This window comes from Quercus suber, unplaced genomic scaffold (genome assembly GCF_002906115.3).
Source record: "Quercus suber isolate HL8 unplaced genomic scaffold, Cork oak 2.0 scaffold_506, whole genome shotgun sequence".
NCBI classification, from domain to species: domain Eukaryota; kingdom Viridiplantae; phylum Streptophyta; class Magnoliopsida; order Fagales; family Fagaceae; genus Quercus; species Quercus suber.
In genome coordinates this window covers 447,757-462,097 of record NW_027069955.1, presented here as the reverse complement: position 1 = coordinate 462,097, position 14,341 = coordinate 447,757, and the positions used below count along the sequence as shown (strand labels likewise).

Here is a 14,341-nt window from a genome sequence, read left to right as displayed (position 1 = left end):
GCACACAGTAAGCATGTGCATACAAGATTCCAGGATTCACATGCATTCTAAGCAAAAGTTGCGTTATTCTCTACGGCAACCACGAAACCCTGTGCAGCAGCTTGTGTTGTTGTGTCGGCCCATTTACTTTCTTTTTACTAAGAAAAATTTTAGGACAATGACAAATTTCACACTCATTTTCTCTACTATTTGATATAGTTAACTGTAAATGTTTAGTTTATTTATCATAGTTTGACACAGAATAATTATAAAAATCGGTGTAAAATTGGTTGCTATATTAGAATAATTCTTTTACTATAATATAATTAGTATACATTATTGGTACTTTTTCTCACTGAATAAGAAAAGGATAGGAGAAAGTGAGTCAGTGACCAGTTGTTGTGATGATATTACCTATACTTGATCATAGTAATTCTTCCAACGGTTAAGAAACTAATAGGCTAATAGGTGAAGAGTCTAGACAGTAAGAAAATTACATACATTTTCTTGAGTGGATTGAACCATAATCTAATCTCAATAATCTTACCTAAATCTCACAAATTTTGAGCAAAAAGACAATAGTTAATATAATAAACCAAAATTTTAACCACAATTTTGGGTGGTATACATGATTTTTGATTCCATCATTAACAAAAACCGAGCACAGTGCAACAGGATTAAGCATTAAAAGTTATGGTGAATAGGCTTTTTGTGGCTAAAAGGAAGCTAAAGCTATAACAATGACATCAGACAAAATTAGTCTAGGAACAATCATCATGCTGAATTTTATCCCTTAATTGGTGGTATACATGATTAATTAGTAAAATGCTGACATGATAAAATTTAGACCATTAAATCATTTAAGAATTGTTAAGATTTAATGAAATTTATTTAATAGAGTACCTTAGAAAATCTAGAGGATTTGAATCTATTTTCCATTATGTTATTACATTTTTTTTTTTTGAAAGTCCATTATGTTATTACATAATTGTTTCTTTTGAGGTACTAATTAATCATGTATACCACCAATTAAGGGGTAAAATTCAGCATGATGATTGTTCCTAGACTAATTTTGTTTGATGTCATTGTTATAGCTTTAGATTCATTTTAGCCACAAAAACCCTATTCATCATAACTTTTAATTAAAGAAATCTATTGATAGAGTACTCTAAGAAATCTAGAGGATCTGAATCCATGGAGAATATACATAAATGTACTAATTTAGAAAAAAAAATAGTTTTTTTGACAATTTTTTTATATTTTTCATAAAAATTGTATTAAATTTTATCTAAATTGGTAGCATATATCCTAAGAATTCACGTTAACAAGAACCTAATATAGACAATCAAAAAAAGAAAGTTGTAGAAGAATTAATATTTATTTGGCCTCCAAGCACCACCAATAGCGGTCATAATGAAATGGTATCGAAAAAGTATGCCACCTCGATGGTATCGCAACAGATGTGTGAGAACTCAGAAGTCTTATAATTATTATTACAGTGGAACCCGCAGCTCAATAACATAATTACTAGCTGAAGTCGATGACTTTGGGAGTCGTTTACTTAACTGCCCTTTAATGTATGATTTAAACATATACCTAATTGCCTATAAGGCATTGATTTAGGCCAGTTTGGATGAGAGCGAAAACTGGGAGCATAGTAGAGAACTCACGTGTGTTGATAATCTAGTCTTCTCTATATATAATCCACTATTCTTGTCTCTCTTTTTGTCTGTCACACTCACATACAGATGGCTGGGGAAACAGTAACACAAACAAAGTGGGAAGGCAAAGCCTGTGTTGAACTAGCAATTCCAACAGCACAAGAAGTTTGGCCTCTGGTGGAGGACTTTTGCAACCTACACAAATGGCTTCCTACTATTGATACATGTTACCAAGTTGATGGGATCCTTGGTCAGCCTGGAGTGGTCCGGTACGTCGCCACCACAACAACAACTTCATCCAACGGCAATGAAGAAACGATGATCAAGTGGGCTAAAGAGAAACTGCTGATGATTGATCCCATCAAACGGTGTTTGAGCTATGAGATTATTGATAATAACATCGGCATGAATACATATACCTAATTGCCTATAAGGCATTGATTTAGGCCAGTTTGGATGAGAGCGAAAACTGGGAGCATAGTAGAGAACTCACGTGTGTTGATAATCTAGTCTTCTCTATATATAATCCACTATTCTTGTCTCTCTCTTTGTCTGTCACACTCACATACAGATGGCTGGGGAAACAGTAACACAAACAAAGTGGGAAGGCAAAGCCTGTGTTGAACTAGCAATTCCAACAGCACAAGAAGTTTGGCCTCTGGTGGAGGACTTTTGCAACCTTCACAAATGGCTTCCTACTATTGATACATGTTACCAAGTTGATGGGATCCTTGGTCAGCCTGGAATGGTCCGGTACGTCGCCACCACAACAACAGCTTCATCCAACGGCAATGAAGAAACGATGATCAAGTGGGCTAAAGAGAAACTGCTGATGATTGATCCCATCAAACGGTGTTTGAGCTATGAGATTATTGATAATAACATCGGCATGAAGTCTTACGTGGGGAGATTCATAGTGTCGCCAATCAACGATGATGGCAAAAAAGGGTGCAAGATGGAGTGGTCCTTCGTCTGTGATCCGATTGAAGGTTTGAGACTTGAAGATTTTCTCCCTTATATTGAGACTGGTCTCCAGTCAATGGCAAAGAAAATGGAAGATGCCCTCTTATCTACTAGGTGAAATCTGGCCCTACATGCTTTATATTTGTGTTGCTACTGCTGTTGTTGATGAATAATTTTGTCATCCTCCGGCATATGTATGAAAATATGATCCTTTCTCAAAAGTCAAAATACTGATTTAGTATACTGTGAGAGAGATGATGTATGTGTTGGATGTATACTGATTTAGTATATTTGCAATGTTTATGTATTTGAGGTGTTGTTCGAAAAAAAACTTACTATTATATTGTGCTGATCTCTTTAAGTTGAATATTGATTGTTGACTATGCATTTACCGTGTTTACTGTTTATGTATTAGAGGTGTTTTATGAAAAACTTTATTATATTGTGTTCATCTCTTAAAGTTGAATATTTATTATTGACTATATTCATGACGCGTTGATATTAAATTAGTTAAGCATTAATTGTTGTGTGATTGTGCACTGATTTGTCAGGTATATAATGAGTTGATTTATGCCTTGTAAATAATTACAATAATTATTTGCAAGAATCCTTAATTGTGATTGAGAAATGATATGTGTACAACATTTTTACAATATTTTTACAACAAATTTTAAGTGGCAGGTTGTTACTGGTTGTTATTTTTGGGGCAAAAATGTAATCTGAGTGTTAGTTTCAAATTTGAACCAATAACAACTAACCATCTGTGATTTGTTGTAAAAATATTGTAAAATTGTTGTAGACGTAGCATCTCTTATTGTGATTAGATTAGTTATTTTTAGGTATAACACAAATAAGACCAAAAAACATGACCTCACAATTTATGCTTTGAAGAGGATATTTAATTGTGATTAGATTAGTTATTTTGAGTTATAACGCAGATAAGACCAAGAAACATTACCTCACAATTTATACTTCAATTCATACTTTGAAGAGGACGTCATGAATTTAAGCAAAAAAGATTAGGGATAATTACATTTTGCCCCCCTGTGGTTTGCCTCTAATTCTATGTGCTCACTTGGGGTTTAAATTTTGACACTTTGTCCACCTGTGATTTTGACCGTGAGTGCTTCGTAAACCACCTCAATATTTTCCGTTACTCTAACACCAAATAAGTAAAAAACACATCCCAAAACGGATCAAAACTAATTCTCACTCCCAAAACTCACTCACTCCCATCCAACCCAATGAAGATCCTACACAATGCAATGCGCTTCGCTTGAGACTCTAGACCAAGAATCATCTGGGCTTTGATTGTGCAAGTAACCCGAGTAAGAAGGAGCTTTGATTCTGGGTTCATCTGAAGCTTGGGTGAGTTCAGATGAGTTCATTGTCCTCTCCATAAGAACATTTTCAAGCCTATCAATTTATAGGTTTAATTTTTAGTTTATGTTCAAGATTTATGGTTTAGTTTTTGGTTTGGGTTTATGTTCAAAAATTCTGGGTTTACCAAATCTACCGAGATCATTAGCATAACCACCCCCATGGCCAGGATTATAACATTGGCAGTTGCATAATTAGGTCGAACAGGAGGAGGAGCTGTTTGATACATATTTCACTTCGCTTCCTTTGACGCCGTCGTCGAATGAAAAAACAAAACGAAATTGACATGTATATATAACTGGCGCAGAGACAAATCTTCTTTTCTTAAACTGTATAGGAAATGAGTTTATGGCCAAAAAAAAAAAAAAAAAAAAAAACCAAATGATGACACAGCGACATTTTCCTCCATGGCTCCCCCTTAATCCTTATATATTGCTAAGTTGCTAAGGAGCTTTACGTACTTACTATTCCGTAAGTGTGTCTAATTCTTTTAATTTCTAGGAAACAACAAAGTCTATATATAATAATATCTTCTTTATTTGGGTCCAAAATTCTAGCTTAAACCTAGAATTTTTTAACATAAACCCAAACCAAAACCTAAACTCATAAATCTTGAACATTGTAGGATCTGCCATAGCTAAACAGAGGAGCAACTGTGTCTTTCTTCCTTGGCTCGGATCTGCCACAGTTGTCTCAACCGAGTGGGAGTAAGTGAGTTTGGTGAGCAAGCCGAGTGGGAGTGAGTGAGTTTTGGGAGTGAGAGTGAGTTTTGATCTGTTTTGGGATGTATTTTTTACTTATTTGGTGTTAGAGTAACGGAAAACATTGAGATGGGTTACGGAACACTCACGATCAGAATCACAGGTAGGCAAAGTGTCAAAATTTAAACTACAGGTGGGCACATAGAATTAGAGGCAAACTACAGGTGGGCAAAGTGTAATTATCCCAAAAGATTATGATGACCCAATTTGATATTGGATTAAAAGGTGTTTCTTTTGTGTAATTTAATATGCGACCTTTCCACAAAAAATAAAAGGCACCCAAATCAAAGAATAAAACTACCTTAAGTAAAAGCCATTTTAGGAGAAATTATATAGTCCTCTGGTGGACCATGTCACTTGTGCACCATTCCACTAAAAAACTTCCACTTGTTTAAAATTGCTGAGTCATTAATTAATTTCTGTTTTAAAAAAATTTCTAATTAACAATTTTAAACAAGTGACAGTTTTTTAGTGGAATAGTGGACCACATTACTTGTCTACTATGTGGATCTTATAATTTCTCCCATTTTAGATAGGAGCATGGTATTCCAGGGTTCTCTAACTTGATCTTTTCTAGGAATGTGCCCTGTTGAAAAAGAAAACATAGATCACTATCCTAGAATGTTATAACATCAAACGATGAATGTTTCAAGAGCAAGACAAACAAGGTAGAGTAATGTTTCAAATTTTGATTTGTTACTGTCTCCTAGTCAGTGAAGATATGGCAGTGGAGGGTGGTATTGATATGAATCAAGCTGACTGTACTGACATGGAAAGAACTGAACTACATGGCTAATAAACTTGGAAGAATAATGTTACAGCTACAAACGATTTTATAAAATTTTTACAAAATGTTGACGTGGTCAACCTCTTATTGGTTTTTATTTAGACCCACTATTAATATTACTTTTTTATTTACCAATAATCACTCACCACATCAGCAGTTTGTACAAGTGTTTGTAAAATAATTTCTATTTCTAGCATTATTCAACTTGGAAAAGATGCAATTGCATGTGTTAACAAGAAGTATGGCCTTAGAATGGGAGACAGTATTCATAAAAGCATTAAGCTTAAACTCTAGTCCTTCTTCCTCTCTCTCTTCATCCAAATTGACCATAATTAATTGGGTCCAGTTAATGTATGCCCTTAACCATTCATTTAAGAAAAATTTTTATGAGAAATTGAAAAAGTTGTCAAAACAATAAATTACTGTGGCAGGCAAAAAGTGCTAGTAACGAAGTTAATGGGTTTTGACGTATTACTTTTTGCTTACACAATTAATTTTTAGAGGTGGGATGCAAGGCCAACCTTTAAATACCTATTTTAAAGATAGATAATGATAAAGGGACTAATTCAAGTGAAATGTGAATGTATTCAATTAGGAAAAGCCTTGAAATGACAATGTGTTTGTCCTCGGGTTTAGTTTGAGCATGAGGTTGCAACTGAGTAGTCTCTCTTCCTTTAATCCAGAAAATTCTCCCTTTGATCTAAGTGCTTTTTGACTTTATATAGTTAGTCAAAATGCATCTGGACTCTACATTTGGAGAGCTAGGATCAAACTTTCTTGACACTTATCCCATCAAAGCCTTGCTAGAAGGTTTCTACACTAAGGTATGAGCTGTGTAGGCACTATTCAAGGTCATTTCTCCATTAATACGGTCAGCTAAGTGGTTACAGTGTATTTAATGCGGAGAGGATGACTGCTTTGTCCTTCCTCTTTCTTCTCTTTTTTGCTCAATGCCAAGTTACCCTTTTTCACCTTTGGTTTGTACCGTGCTCCCTTTAGCTCTGACTCTCGGCTTTTTGAGGTTAAGTAGGTGTCCTTGGGGCCCTCGTCAATTGTGGTCGATCTGCCTCTGCACGAGTTAGGTGAGAACTTTCCGAGAACATTCTGCCAATAATTCTGGAGGTTTGATTCCTTGGAGATGTCCTTATCCATTTTACCAATTGTTTTGGATCCTCATCCCCCACAATTACTTTTACATTTTTCCATAAAAAGTTTTTTAAATTATTCATTATAAGGGCAAATCCCTAATTAATTATATACTTTAATTTCAAATGTGTAAGACTCCCATAGTTTTGCGAGAAGTTTGTGGTGAAGAGTTGTGCACCCGTAAAAAAAAACGAAAAAATGAAAAAGAAAACTCGCATGGTCTGAGCCTGACACCGTTTTGAGTGGCAATATATTAGCACAAAACACTGGACCCCTTTTCTTAGCTAAAGCAAAATAGTGGACCTCACAGCTAGCTATTGAATTTTTAGGAGTCAATGATGCTGGATATATATATATATATATATATTTGTTTGATTCCTTCCCGGACTAGCAAGAGCATCTTAAGCAGCATTTGATTCCTTCACATGCTGAACAGGGTGATTAGGAATCCTCTGCAACATAGGTTTGTCCATGACCAAGTGCCAGCTGCCAGGTACCTTTTCCATTGCAGATTGCATAGTCAAAAGCATTACAAGGATGGAGCCCACGGCCTCCAAGCACCACCAATAGCGGTCACGATGGGATGGTATCGAAAAAGTATGCCACTCGATGGTATCGCAACAGATATGTGTGTGAGAAACTCAGAATGTATTAAAATTATTAATTATATTAGAGTGCTCAATAATACCAGAAGTCGATGCCTTTGGGAGCCGTTTACTTAACAGACCTTTAAATGTATGATTTAATCATATACCTAATTGCACATCCATTGCCTTCTAATCTATTCTTAATTACCTATAAGGTATGATTTAGGCCAGTTTGGATGAGAGGGAGTAATGAGGAGTATAGTAGAGTACTCCCGTGTGTATGTAATCCATTCTTTTTGTCTCTTACACTCACATCACATACATATGGCTGGGGAAAATACGAAAAAGTTTAAGGCATACACCTTAAAATGAGCAAAGGCTACATGTACTAGAAAATGTCTTGAAATATTTTACGGTATACACCTTAAATGTTGAGGTTTTAAAATTTTGATATTGTCAAATTTTATATTTGAGGGGATGTCAGTAAGGTTATTTTCATTTAATATGAGGCCTTTGCTCATTTTCCAAATAGAGAGAAATTAGTTGATTTCAAAGAAGAGAGAGAGAGAGAGAGAGAGAGAGGGGGGGGGGGGGGGGGGGGATTCTGAATAATTGCATTTATGATTTTTGGCGTTTGTTGCTATGAAATCTCATATGGGTTATCACTAAAATGATGGAATTTGGTTCTCTTTAGATTGTAGGCTTTTGATTGATTTATTGATTTGTGAGTGGATTGATTATTGTGCTTTGTATTTGTTTAGACTTTAGAATTGAAATTTGCCATATGGGTATTTCTTATTTCACATCAAGAAGGAGAATTGGGCTAAAAAATTATTGTTCGGAGGTCAGAGATTTTTGGATCTTCAACCATGTCACGCCAACCTTTTTCATCTATCATTTACTCCTTGTATAGACAATTTTAACACATTTGAAGGTGGGGAACTAAAATGATGTATTTGAAAGGTTAAAGACCAAAATGACACAATGTAAAGTTTGGGACCAAATAGGTAATTTAACAAATGTATTTTCTAAAATTGGGTTTTATTAAGATGGAGAGATTGTGTGAGGCATGTGAATTTCATATACTAGTGAAAATGTAATGTGACGTGTTGCTATTGGGGGGTTTTGAAAAAGAGTTGTTTCCCTCGTCAATTTACAAATCAATGGCTGTAATTAACTATCGCTCTGGTTCTCTGGATCTCCAATGTAGAAGTCATCAATAAGGCAAAAACCCCAAGAGAACAATAAGATTCTGAAAGTACATTATTCTTGTTTACAGACCAATGGTTGTAACCGATTACCTCTCCAAATCTCCAATGTAAAAGTCATCAATCATGTCAAAGACTCGGGTTGCATGCTGTGGCCTGCCAAATGGAAGATTAACAGGTTGTTATGAATTTTGGTTGTGATGCAAATAGTGATAATGAAAGGAAACTTAGGCCAACTATTGATCATTATTCATCCGTTTGTAAACATCAAGAATTACACTTTGCATGGAATGTAAACCAAATAGCAATGTGATATTTACAAAAAGATTACAAGCATATATTTGGAGTGAGAGAGATTGCTATCTTTAAAGTAGAGTTTTAACTGCTATACAGGAGTTGTTCCATCTTTATAAATTGCCAATGACATGACATACCAAGGCTAGGTCCTGTCTTCGCATAAAACAATTCTGAGCCCAACAAAGGAGGCTTCAATTCAGAGGAGAATCAATATAAAATTTTTAGTTAAATGTTTATTGGTTGAACCTAATCAGTTGGAACTTGGGATAATGCTTTGTTCAGTACAAACTCGTTGCACACAACCTTGAGGGTTGGACTGAGTGGCTCTTTGGCTTAAAGGTGCCTCAGAAAGCATCACCCAGGTTCAATCTTAGCCAACCAATTTGGTTGCCATGCAGGGGTTTATCTTTGATAATTGCTTAGTTGCAATTGCATGCTTCATTATTGTTATCCAAATACTAACAAAGATGAGATGTTAATTGCAACCAGATGGACAAGAAAAAAATTCTTCAAAATTCTATACACTTAATGAAGAGGAATAGGAAAAACAAGTTTACTACTACCGAACAAGTAGTGAAAAGTAAAATTGTTCAGTCAAAAGATGCATACCCATAAAACCCTTCGGTTGAATCATCACCAGCATGTGCTAAGATGGCATCACCACCTGGATGTTCCTCTACGTACGAGGTAACATCATAAACCTACAGTCCAGGAAAAGAAAATAGGTGACATAAGAAACCTAGTAAAGGGTTCTGAATGTATGAGTTTTAGATTTCAACTTTCAAATGAAGCATTAAAACAGAGTACCTTGTCCTTGATGATGATCCAACAATCAGTTTTCTTGTTATGCACCAAGACGTCAGCTTTACTGTAGATTTTGGATACCTAAAAACAAAATGCACAATTGGAGAGTCATGAAATAGATTTCTGATTGATCAAAGGCAAAGAATGAACATTGAGAATATTTTTTAAGTTTTAACAATGAAGAAGTACGAAAGAGTAATAGACATCTTGATTCTCTATCTCAATATTGTACCTGCAATGGAATTCATATGCAGTTTGATATAGCACATATTAATCAAGGTTTAATGCCATATATTGTTTGAAATTTGAAGATCAAGTTTATGGAGTTTGGGCGTCTTCATCAACTATGGATCTCTTCATCAAGAAATAAAGTCTATCCCTCCCACTTAAGCCATGGCCAATGAACATGGAACAAGCTCTATCTGAACAGTGAACACCCTCCTCTCTCCTCCTTAATCTTTCCCCCAATTACAAGAGATTGTTTTAAGGGAAAACTTTTGTGTATATTTTGGTTTAACCAAATAATTCTTCCTTTATGTATCCATCCGAATCTCCTTCTAGAAGGTGTTATTAATGAACCAAGTTCATTTGCAGTTAAGGTAAACATTTGTCTCATAATTGCACTAATACCTTATGGTTTTAGTTAATCATCAAAAGGAATGCCATTAACCAACAAATACTTCAATAGTAAAGAAAAATAAGACCGCTCTTAGAAAGGCCAAGCGNGGGGGGGTGGATTCTGAATAATTGCATTTATGATTTTTGGCGTTTGTTGCTATGAAATCTCATATGGGTTATACTAAAATGATGGAATTTGGTTCTCTTTAGATTGTAGGCTTTTGATTGATATATTGATTTGTGAGTGGATTGATTATTGTGCTTTGTATTTGTTTAGACTTTAGAATTGAAATTTGCCATATGGGTATTTCTTATTTCACATCAAGAAGGAGAATTGGGCTAAAAAATTATTGTTCGGAGGTAGAGATTTTTGGATCTTCAACCATGTCACGCCAACCTTTTTCATCTATCATTTACTCCTTGTATAGACAATTTTAACACATTTGAAGGTGGGGAACTAAAATGATGTATTTGAAAGGTTAAAGACCAAAATGACACAATGTAAAGTTTGGGACCAAATAGGTAATTTAACAAATGTATTTTCTAAAATTGGGTTTTATTAAGATGGAGAGATTGTGTGAGGCATGTGAATTTCATATACTAGTGAAAATGTAATGTGACGTGTTGCTATTGGGGGGTTTTGAAAAAGAGTTGTTTCCCTCGTCAATTTACAAATCAATGGCTGTAATTAACTATCGCTCTGGTTCTCTGGATCTCCAATGTAGAAGTCATCAATAAGGCAAAAACCCCAAGAGAACAATAAGATTCTGAAAGTACATTATTCTTGTTTACAGACCAATGGTTGTAACCGATTACCTCTCCAAATCTCCAATGTAAAAGTCATCAATCATGTCAAAGACTCGGGTTGCATGCTGTGGCCTGCCAAATGGAAGATTAACAGGTTGTTATGAATTTTGGTTGTGATGCAAATAGTGATAATGAGCTCTTAGAAAGGCCAAGCGCATAAGGGGAAGAGAAAGCTTTTAGTAAAATTGAATCTTGGATCAAGTAAATCGAATTTCTTTTCACCAAACATTTTCCTTAAGCACCCACAACTTCAAACTATAATAGTAGTTGCATGTTGTCATTTAAACAAACAGAAGCTCCTAATTCTCTTTTTTAATTTTTATTTTTTTGAAACTTCATGTTTGTTTTAGTTGGAACCAGAAAGTACAAAAAATTTCTGAAAACGAATCAGGTTAACATTTCACACTTCTTTGTAAACCAAAACAACACTTAACAAAAAACCAAATATTATTCTTCCTTCTTACCAAGATATATATATATATATATATATTATTCTTCATTTTAACTTCCTCAAATTTCTTAACAACCAAACAGAAAATCAAGTACAAATCATGTAAAGCACAAATCGTGTAAGCAGAAATCTGAAGGAATTAAATCAATAAAAAAAATCCAAAGTAAGATTAATAATTTATGGAGTTAAGTAATTTACTAATTACCTTCTTATTGCTAGCAGTTGACTCAACTTTTTTTGTACCACCTACATTAAACATTTTTCATTTCCTCCAAATCAAACATTATGTACATATTCATCACAATATTGGGTAAATAGAAAATATGAAGATGAAAATGTAGAAGATACAAACTTTACCAGATTTATGGACTTGTGGGATTAAAATGAAAGCTCCCAATAAAACACCCAGAATCAATACCAGCACAGCAATCATCGTATCTCAAAGCCCAGCTCCTCGTACTTCTTACTAGCTTTAATCAGATTTCAAAAAAATCAAACTAAAAAAAAAAAAAAAATGTACAAGAATGTGCTATGAAAGCTTAAATGGGTTTTCTCTTTCTATAAAACCAAAAGGCAAATCTAAAAGAACTCACTGTTAATTGAAATTTTATTGGGTTTTTGTTTGGTACCCAACAGCTGCAGGTAGTAACCAAATTGGTGGGCTAAGATTGAACCTGGTTGATAAAAAAAAAAAATTGAACCTGGGTGATGCATTCTGAGGCACCTTCAAGCCAAAGAGTCACTTGATCCAACCCCTCAAGGTTGTATGCAACGAATTTCAACTAAACAAAGCATTATCCCAAGCTCCAACTGCTTAAATTAATACAATAAAGGTTTAACTGAAGGTTTTATTTTGGTTTTGCTCTGAATTGGAGCCGTTTATAATCTGACTCTTCATAATATGTTAGAATCCACAACTTTTTAGAGTTAGCATACTATGAAATAGGAGTAATTAAATATAAAGGGCACTCAACGGTCAAATTACCAACAAAAATAAACAGTACAACTAATATAAGGGGTCAGAATAAATTTTCAAAATGTAAAGAGAAATGTTGCATCCACAATATTTTCACAACTCTTCCACAACAATCCTAGCTTTAAGTTGTACTTTTAGTTTAAAAAAAATAAAAAAACATACTTGAAACTTGAAGCTTGAAGCTTGAAACACACAAGAAGTGCAAAACCACCATCAACCCAACCAGGCATTATAATTCATACCCATCACCGCTTCATCATAAAACTTAAAATAAGTTATGGTGAAAGAAAATTATACCTCAGTCAGCAGTGAGCAGTTAGTCACACTCTCCCACAGATTCACCTTCTCTTCTTGTTCTGAAAATGCAAACAACTGAAATCAGAAACAGAATCACAATATACCATCCATTAAGCTTCAAATCAATGTCAGAATAATAACCCCAATAAACACGAAAATCACAAAATGATGTGATTGAAGAAGATCCAACCTTAGATTTTGAAAGGCTTCAGCTTTTCCCAACTCTTTTCCTCTTCCTAAAAACCCAATCCAAAAATATGTACATAAATAAAAAATTATCAAGCATAACATAGTAACCAAAAAAGGAGAGGGGAAAAAAAATAAAACTGAACAAGATGGAGATGGAGAGAGGCTGAGAGAGGAGACGAGAGCGATAGAGAGAGAAAAAAAATGACTCAGTGAGGCTGTGAGATCGGTGCTCGGCGATGACAGTGTGGCAAGGTGCTCACCGGTGGCAATGTGGCAAGTTGTTCGGCGGCTGCTAGAGTTTGATGAGTGGGTATCGGGGGAGAAAGTGCGACAGTGTAGGATGAGTAATTGCTATTATTTTACTTTTAGCATATTTTTAGTTTTTTACGAAATAATAGGCACTTGCTAATATTACTTTTTTTTTTTTTTTTTGATAGGAGCGAATATTACTTTTTTATTTATTAATAAATGATCTTGTTTTTAAAAAGTTTGTAAATTTAGTATTTTCCAATTAAATTAGCAAGTAACTCGCTCTTTGGGTTGGTACAATTCTATCTGCACAAAGATTATATATAACCTTTTTTAGAAGAGCTTATATTAAACTTAAATAAAAAAAAAAAAAAACTTTTTTAGAAGAAGCTTATATTTAACTTAAACCATGATAATTTCATGTAATTTTTTTGTAAATATTCTGTCATCAATTTTGATTCCAATTAACCTATAAATATTTATAATTTAGTCAATAACAAATATTTATCAAATTTTTGGTACTAAAATGAAACTTATCAGTTGTCCACATAGTGCTTCTAGCATTTTATATAGTCTATAAAATGCCACATATTATCCCAAGCTCAACATTAAGTTGGTTTAGATCATACATACTTATATATAAACAAAAGATTAGATTAGGTGTAATTGATTTTTTTTTTTTTTTTTTAATATAGTTCATTTAGGGTCTGTTTGAGAACAATTTATTTAGTTTAATCTATTTAAATAAATAAATATGGTATGGCCTCCACATAAAAGGTGCTTAATCTCTTCTCCATCCAATTAATTATATCTTGTCCAATCTTCGCACCCTTAAATTGGAACTTGGGAGAAACTAGCGAAAATATAGGAGCCATAGCCTGCATAATTGGAAAAATTTTCATGTGTAAAGAACCAACAAGGAATTCATGATAAAAATTTCTTCAATAATTAAGCACACATTACTTTGTCGAAGTTCATTTGCCAAAACACAGATAAGTTGGAATTTTCTGGCATTCAACTCAATGCATTATTTAATATTTAGCATATTAGATTATGTGAAAGCTTTGAACCAGAAAAAAAACATGTCCCAACAATTGGATGTGCTAGCTTCACACGTAAAGCTGGTGAGGTCAATACAAATTCACTCCAGCATTTCTTCAATGTGAGTGGCAACTAGCACA

The 14,341-nt window shown here is 34.1% G+C and overlaps 3 protein-coding genes across 5 annotated transcripts; 2 read left to right on the top strand and 1 right to left on the bottom strand.

The window, feature by feature from the left end:
• The first annotated feature begins 1,727 nt into the window (after positions 1 to 1,727).
• LOC136063276 (lachrymatory-factor synthase-like) lies at positions 1,728 to 2,063 on the top strand. Its single transcript, XM_065763428.1, has one exon. The coding sequence runs from the start codon at positions 1,728 to 1,730 to the stop codon at positions 2,061 to 2,063; it is 336 nt and encodes a 111-aa protein (XP_065619500.1).
• An 11-nt stretch (positions 2,064 to 2,074) lies between these two features.
• Positions 2,075 to 3,003, top strand: LOC112012102 (lachrymatory-factor synthase). Its single transcript, XM_024044473.2, has one exon. It carries the CDS (start codon positions 2,212 to 2,214, stop codon positions 2,719 to 2,721), a length of 510 nt encoding a protein of 169 aa, XP_023900241.2. The 5' UTR covers positions 2,075 to 2,211; the 3' UTR covers positions 2,722 to 3,003.
• Positions 3,004 to 8,288: 5,285 nt separating this feature from the next.
• LOC112012091 (cytochrome B5-like protein) lies at positions 8,289 to 13,300 on the bottom strand. Of its 3 annotated transcripts, XM_024044460.2 has the most exons (9): positions 13,172 to 13,300; positions 12,913 to 12,958; positions 12,723 to 12,781; positions 12,043 to 12,123; positions 11,807 to 11,919; positions 11,655 to 11,695; positions 9,577 to 9,654; positions 9,379 to 9,470; positions 8,289 to 8,628 (listed from the first exon to the last, which is right to left on the bottom strand). In XM_024044460.2, the coding sequence occupies exons 5-9, from the start codon at positions 11,880 to 11,882 to the stop codon at positions 8,562 to 8,564; spliced, it is 354 nt and encodes a 117-aa protein (XP_023900228.1). In that variant the 5' UTR covers positions 11,883 to 11,919; positions 12,043 to 12,123; positions 12,723 to 12,781; positions 12,913 to 12,958; positions 13,172 to 13,300; the 3' UTR covers positions 8,289 to 8,561. The 3 variants fall into 3 exon arrangements, with proteins under 3 accessions (XP_023900228.1, XP_023900224.1, XP_023900226.1); XM_024044456.2 differs by lacking the exon at positions 12,043 to 12,123; XM_024044458.2 differs by lacking the exon at positions 12,043 to 12,123 and having other exon boundaries at positions 13,118 to 13,293.
• Positions 13,301 to 14,341: the final 1,041 nt, after the last annotated feature.